This window comes from Aptenodytes forsteri, unplaced genomic scaffold, assembly GCF_000699145.1.
Source record: "Aptenodytes forsteri isolate BGI_AS27 unplaced genomic scaffold, ASM69914v1 Scaffold373, whole genome shotgun sequence".
Taxonomy (NCBI): Eukaryota; Metazoa; Chordata; class Aves; order Sphenisciformes; family Spheniscidae; genus Aptenodytes; species Aptenodytes forsteri.
The window spans coordinates 350,169-357,533 of NW_008795579.1; the positions used below are offsets into that span (position 1 = coordinate 350,169).

The 7,365-nt window shown below is 60.8% G+C and overlaps 1 protein-coding gene across 1 annotated transcript in view; it reads left to right on the forward strand.

The window, feature by feature from the left end:
• The first annotated feature begins 568 nt into the window (after positions 1-568).
• LOC103901412 (inhibin beta C chain) overlaps positions 569-7,365 on the forward strand; it is a 12,286-nt gene continuing 5,489 nt past the window's right edge. Inside the window, exons 1-2 of the mRNA XM_019472851.1 lie at positions 569-914; positions 2,516-3,250. Of these exons, the coding sequence (XP_019328396.1) occupies positions 569-914; positions 2,516-3,250 (1,081 nt within the window). The remainder of the gene's footprint in view (positions 915-2,515; positions 3,251-7,365) is intronic.

Below are 7,365 nucleotides of genomic sequence, written 5' to 3' on the forward strand. Positions count from 1 at the left end.
GCCCCCCCCGGGAGCCGCCCCGCCCCCCGGGGAGTCCCGCACCGCACCATGGGGGGGTCCCACACCGCGCCCTGGGCCGTACGCCCAGGGGGCCGTACGCGGGGACCCCTGCCATCTGCCTGGGCGCCCACCCTTGGGGTGGGCAGCGGGGTGGGACCGGGGTAGCCTCCCTTGGCCCGAGCAGGTTGCCCAGAGCTGAGCCCCAGCCCCCGGGCAGCCTCTGCCGAGCGGGCAGCCCCGGGCTGAGCCCCCTGAGCAGGAGCGCCATCCGCCCGGGTCCACCTTAACCCGGGGCGAGCTGTGCCGCGGCTGCCCCGTGCCCAAGAGAGGCTCCTGCGGGATCACAGGGGCGTTTATCTTGCCCGGGATCAGCCAATATTTGTGGCCACGTCAGGAGAACAAGCCCTTCCTCGCTCTCTGCTCCTGCGGAGTCCAGCGCTGCCATCCTGCTGCTGTGCTCTGCTCTCCCAGCCCCAGCGCTGCTGTCCCGGTTTGACTTCGGCTTATCGGACAGTTGGAGGAACGCTGTTTGCCGAGACCCCCAAGCTGTCACCTCCTGGCACCAGAGATGACAGCCACGGTGGCTTTCCTGCTCCTGAGCCTTCTGAGGATGGCGACTCCCAAGGGAGTGTGGTGCCCAGCCTGTGGGCTGGCGGCCCTGGCCCCCACCACGCAGCGGGACGTCCTCATCGCGCTGGCAAAGCAGAGCATCCTCTCCAAGCTCCGCTTGCCAGACAGGCCCAACATCACTCAGCCCACGTCCAGGGGGGCCCTGCTGACCGCGCTCCGCAGGATGCGTGCGCAGCACATGGACACGGCCGTCTCCCCAGGGATGCCCCATGATGGCAGCATCCCACACCTGCGTCCTGGGATGGGTGTGCAGGAATATGAGATCTTGAGCTTTGCCGAGTCAGGTCTGTACAGACCCCGCATCCCATGGGCATGGTGGGATGGGCCCTAAGGTGGGGGGCACAGTGGGAAGGAAGGCCTTGCCTGGGGGAAGGTGGTGAGAGGTTTCCTCCTCTGCACAGGCATTTCAAAAGCTCTGCACAAGGGGCATCACGCTCCTGCAAGCAATGCCAGGCTATGCACCGGGCCGGTGGGCACACTGCTGCTGGAAGGACTGGCAATGAGAGGCACCATATCCAGAACCTTTGCATCCACGTCCCAAGCTTACCCCAACCAGCCGCTCCTCGCTACAGGCAGGGGAAGCACTACTAAGGCTCTGGGGCCCCTCTCGTTTACATATGGGACATGTTGGGGCAAGGGGGTGGGCGCAGGAGCAAAGATGGACTGCTGTATCATGTGAATTTGTTGTCCGTTTCTGTTGAACCCTCCCCACTTGTGCTAGAGGTGGAGGGGTCAGATGGCCATGTTTTTCAAAATATGATTTTAAGCCTAGGTTCCCCAACAGCTCACAGTGTGTGGACTTAGGTCTCCAAAGCCCATCTGCTCCCCACACGCAGCTGTGTCTCCACTTCCTACCCGAAGTGGTGGGCTGCCACATTTCACTCCAGAATCAGCTGCATTCCTGGGAGGAGAAAGCTCTCCCAAAATGTGCTCAGGGGTCCTGACAAGTACCACTGGAAAAACAGGGTCCTGTACCCCCCACTTCTCCCAGGCAAATGCAACCTTCTTTGGAAAGAAGCAGAATCACCGCTCCATCCTGCAGAGCATCCTTCTGCACCATCACTTTGCCCAGCCCAGACTGCTGCTTGATGACGTGTGGGGGGCACACACTCCCCTTGCAGGCCTTTGTATGGTTTGCATGCCTGCTGTGGGATGGCGAGGGCTTGCCATGTCCTTGAAGACGTCTGGGAACAATGCTCCTCCACAGTACATTGTGTTCCCATACATGAGGACAATGGGGAGTTGTCTCCTGGCTCAGTGGAGTGTCTGCTGGAAGTGGAAGAACCAGCGTGAACCACAGGGCTGAGCCCAGTCTCTCGCCCTGCTGCGCTGTGCCAGACCACAGAGGAGGGGGGTTGTGTCCTCACTGGCAGAGCTGTGCCAAGGAGCCCAGCGCTGCTCTCACGGTCCCTGTCAGCCCTTCCTTCGCGAGGAGGAGAGGCGGCTCTGCAGCCTCAGCAGCAGCAAGGGTGGGACATGCTGGAGCAATGCCAGGTGATGCTTCCAGCCATGGGAAGCAGAGGTAATCCTGGAGGTACAAATCAGCGTGACTGCCTTAAATCCAAGGCTGGTTTACACAGCCAGATAACCTACTCCAAAATCCTCCAGCGGCTTCACTGACAAGGGTGTTTCAGGCCAGAGGAGGTGGAACCAAGCCGGGTTGCTGCATTCAGCACCGGGCCCAGATGCTGCTGCTTTAGAGCGGGATAAGAAGGAGGAGCAGCAGCAGTGCAGGGAAGTGGGGGCCCCTCGACACCTGTATGTACTGCGCCCTGCTCCCTGGTTTGGATATACCTCCCATTTGTTCCAACTCAGTGGCCCCCAGCTGCGGGAGCCCCTCCCTCCTCCCTTCACCCCCTGACTCTGCTTTCGGTTCTGTGCACAGGGTCCTCCACCTCCCGCAGCATTCGCCTGCATTTCCACTTCACACGGGAGCTGGCTGGGAGCACCGAGATCCTGCAAGCCACCCTCTACCTGTTCTGGGCAGTCCCCGGCCCCGGGACACATCCTGTCACCGTCAGACTCTTGCAGCCAGACCTGACGGGGCTGAACATGACCGTGGCCAGTGAGACACGGCTGGAGGTGCAGAGGGCCGGCTGGGCCACGCTGGACGTGGGCCAAGCTGTCCAGAGCCTCTTCAGCCAAGGGAGCCAGAGGCTCACTGTGGAGCTGGAGGTGGCAGAGGACTGGGGGTCTCCCCTCCTGGCTGGCCACAGTGATTCCCACTGGCCATTTGTTGCAGCCCAGGCCCGGGCCAGGACGCCCCATCGGGTCCAGCGGCGTGGCATTGATTGCAGTGGGGACTCTCGGATGTGCTGCCGCAAGGAATTCTTCGTAGATTTCAAGGAGATTGGCTGGGAGGACTGGATCATCCAGCCAGAGGGATATCACATGAACTACTGCGCCGGGCTCTGCCCCCTGCACATGGCTGGCATCCCTGGCCTCGCCGCCTCCTTCCACACAGCTGTCCTCAACCTCATCAAAGCCAACAACGCGGACGCAGCCGTGGACTCCTGCTGCGTGCCCACGCAGCGTCGCCCTCTCTCTCTGCTCTACTATGACCGGGACAGCAACATTGTTAAGACCGACATCCCCGACATGATTGTCGATGCCTGTGGTTGTACCTGACCGGCTGCCTGAGGAGGCAGGAGGGCAGGACCTGTGCTGCACAGGGCTCCCCTCCTCCCGGCCCCTCTCTGGCAGTGCGAGAACCATGCCAAGGTGTTTTCTTCTCCTGAAGTTGAAGCATCAAGGGTGATGCTGAATCTGCAAGTCCTCTCCTCCCTCACCTCCCACATGGCTCTTTTCCCCCTTCAGATCTGCCCATGGATTCCTCTCTGCCCATGAGCCACGGCCTCTGAGACGGGCTCCTGATGGACACCAGACACTTCTACCTGCAGGACTCTGCAGAGCATGACTCCCCGAGCAGCTCAGGGCAGCCCTGGCTCACCCTGCTGCTGGTCCCAGACCAAGGCCATGGTGCAGCCCTCAGTGCTGCAACACAAACGTGTGCTCTTCAGGTAACAGGTCCCAGCAGTGGCCACCTCAGGCTGCTGGGGGAGATAGAAGCCGAAAAGATGCTGGGGGATGGCTAGGCCACAGGGGAGAGAGCCATCCACGGGGCCCCACTCCTCAGCTGGACATGAGGTTGAGGGGGGTGAGGAAGGGGAAACTGATCCCAGTGGGAGGAAAGTGTCTCCCTCTCCAAGCATCCCAGCTACCTGGTATTCAATAAAAGACTCCCAGCCATAGTGTGTGCACATGTATGTGTACACGTGTGCCCTGTCATTAGCCAGCTCATCTTCCACCTCTCCCCAAGGTGCAAGGTGGTGGACGTGCCCTAGCACAGACAGCTCCAAGATGGCACAGAACTGACCCACTCTGCCATGTGCAGTCCTCTTCTAACCAACGACTTGGTTATAAAACCCAGGCAGCGAGGTTAGGCACCCATCACCAGGATGCACTGTGCCCAAAGACTACAGTGCTGCTGGCCCCCACAGCTCTCATGCTCTCTGCCCCTTGGCTGCCTTTCCCAGGGGGATGCAGAACCCCTGACTTGTCTCAGCTGGGTCCAGGGCATGGTATGGAAGCCCCCAGACACAGGGGGCTTGTGATTCCTGCTGGGGAAGGTACCATTCCTTGGTTGGGCCAAATTTTCCATTCCACCAAAACCATCAGTATTTGGCCATTCTTGTCCCAAATCAGGACAGAACTGAGCAACTCTTCTCCCTTTTGAAGTGGACAGAGACTGCTAGGCAAGACCGCCAAAGCCATGGTGCCCAGGACACCCACCCTTGCCTACAACCCCACGCCAGCTCCCTCACTGGGGAGCAACCTCTCAGCATGTCTCTGGCCCGTGGCCTGGAGCAGCTGCCCCCTTCACTGCGCCTCACCAGCCTGGCTGGCGGCAAAGTGGGACATGTCAGTGCCGTGAGAGCTGGGGGCAAAGGGCAGCTCTGACACATCAGCTCCATTACGTAATCTTGTGTTAGGGTTTCTCCACTGCTTCCCACATGTCCCCCATGTGTGAAGGCTGAGAAAGCAGGGAGAGGGTGCTGGGGGTGGGAGAGGGAGGTTCACGAGGGGAGCTCCTGGGGCAATCCCCCGAGGTGCATGCAGCTGGCTGGGGTGGAGCTGGGTGACCACAATGCCGTGGTCCACCCTGCAAGCACTGACGACCCCACCCCAGAGGCTGGAGACAGAGCTGAACCAAGCGGGAAGTGGGTTGGCAGAGAGAGGAGGGTGGTGCCAGACCCTCTCCCCATCTGGCTTGAAGGACAGCTTTGCATGTGCTGTCCCACTCCAGGATCAGGCAGGGGTGGTCAGAGCCATGAGCAGCTCTGGCTGGAGTGGGGACCAGGATGCACATTGCCCCGGAGGACCTGTGACACAGGTCATGGATGTGCATGGATGGAACAACCACTAGCAGGAGACAGCATTTGCCCACATTGCATGCATCCTGAGGCAGGCGCTCCCACCGAGCCCGGCTGGAGCTGGGATCCGCATCTCCCCATCAGGTCACAGCAGCCACTGTGCTGAGATCCGGGCTTCCAGGCCCTGGTGCCTCCAGGACTCAGACCTGAAGGGTTCGCGCTGACCCAGCTGCTGCACAGGCAGGGTGGAAGACTCGGGGATCAATACTGTCTGGGACCCAAGGCCACTTGCGCAAACTCAAAGAGGGTTTGGTGTTTGCTTTTTTCTGTTTTTTTCCCTTCTTTTTCCAACGCCTCTTTTCACTGTCTGTATTTATTGAACAAACAGCTTTCCTGGGGCCAGTGCTGAGCTCTCTAGGCTGCTGCAGGCATGGGCAGAAAGGGGCCGAGTGAAGGGGCAGAGGAGTTGTTGGCTGGGCCCTGTGGTCCTATAGATGCCTCAGCTCAGGGCAGCACAAGCCCGAGACCCTGAGCTGAGGCATCTGTAGGTGCTGCAAGCCTTCAAGCAGTGCTGGAATGCCCCCAGTTCCCCTTCTTGGCCTCGCAGCACTCCTGCTGGCCACTTCCCCCACTCCCCACAGGGCTCAGAGCAGAGCAGGGCCGGCTGCTGGCTGCACAGTCCCTGCAGGGCACAGGTGCCTTGCCTGAAATGGTCCCCTCTCGCTACCTGCTCCTCAAACCCCAGCTCTGCCCTTTGCTGGGCTGCACATGCGCTCTCTGGACACCACAGGACACACAGCGGGCTCTCCCTGCCAGCCCTGTGGGGACACTGCCCCCTGCCCTCAGCCACAGGGATGGGGGGCATCTCCTGGTCCAGACTTCCCTGGACCTATGAGTTGTCACCATGTTGCCTTCTGTCACCTGGGCTATGGTACAGCCAGCCCAAGCCCCACAGGGCAGCTGCATCCCAATGGACATGAAGGTCCTGCTGATTCGGGGTGCCTGGGTTAGCAGCAGCTCCCCCAAGAAGGGTCCTAGTCTCTGAGGCCCCTCCCTGTCCCTGGCAGCTTGAGACTAGGGCAGAACACATTGTTCTGGGGGTTTGCCAACCACCTGAAAACATGCCTTCTCCGGTGCCTTCAGGTCAGAGGTTCCCCAGATGAGCAGCATCCAGGGTCCCGCAACACAGGCCCTCCTCTCCATGCATGCAGCTTGTCCCACCCCCACAGAAAACAGGACACCTGGGTGCAGCCTACAGCCCCTTCCCCACTTGCAGCATGGGGCAAGGGTGATCAAGATTCAGGAATCCCATGGTGGCACTCCCACCTGGGGAACACTGCAGGGTGAGGAGGGTGCAGTCAAGGAAAGGTGATCCCCTGGAGCCAGGCACAGACCCCTCCCTGCCTGCCGTGGGGCTGGCCCAGGGCAGGGGCCCACGGCGGGCAGGGCCCCCCAGCACACACAAGGAGCTGCTCAGCCCCCACAGCTGGTGGCCCAGGCAGGAGCTGTGTATTTATAGCCCTAACAAGCTGCACATGGAAAAGTGACTATCTGGGCTTCACCACAGTCCTGGCTTATTTTGCAAGTCTTCTCCCTCATCAGCGAAAGTAATCTTGGTGTAAGTGTGAAGGCAGAGTACCAAGTCAGGCTCTTCAGGAAGCAGAACAGAAAACCTGAGAGGAGCAGGATGCAACTTCCCACTGGGCATCCACTCCTCCTTTGCTGGTGGGAAAAGAGCAGGGATGAGGGTGGTGTTCACGTTACAGTGTCCCCTCTCCCCCTGCTGTGACACCACACTTCTGCTGGGGTCCCCTGTTCACTCAGGGGGCTTTGGAAGGGGTGTCTCAGGCAGGCATGCCCAGCTGCCGTGAAATACTGCTGCACTGGTCCTGCTGGGACCAGTAAGCCTGGTGGGGAGCCCCCCCCCCCCCCCCCCCCCCGTCCCCCCAGTCTGGCACAGCATGGGAGATGCCATGCAGACAGCATTGACACAGCACTTGGGCTGTGCCAGATCTGACACGGGGGAACACAAGGCTCCACGAGGTGCTGTCCCCTCGGCCTCTGCTCTGGGAGGGGATGGGGATGTGCAGCTGCTGCCGGTGGCTCCTGGAAGGAGCCTTTGCCAGTATCAACAGACCCTGAAGCAAAGGTCCAAGCACGGTGTGCCAGGGCGTCCCTTGGCAGGGCCTGGCTCTCAGGGGAGGGGTGGGAATTCCTGAAAGCCCCTGGTGTTGCCTTATAAAGGGCTAATTTTTAATTTTCAGTCTCACGGGCAGTTTCCAGCCAGCAGCCCCCGGCTCGGAGACACCCGGCGATCCACGCTGGGCGGCTGCGGCTCGGCTGGTACGAGGTGCCGGTCCCC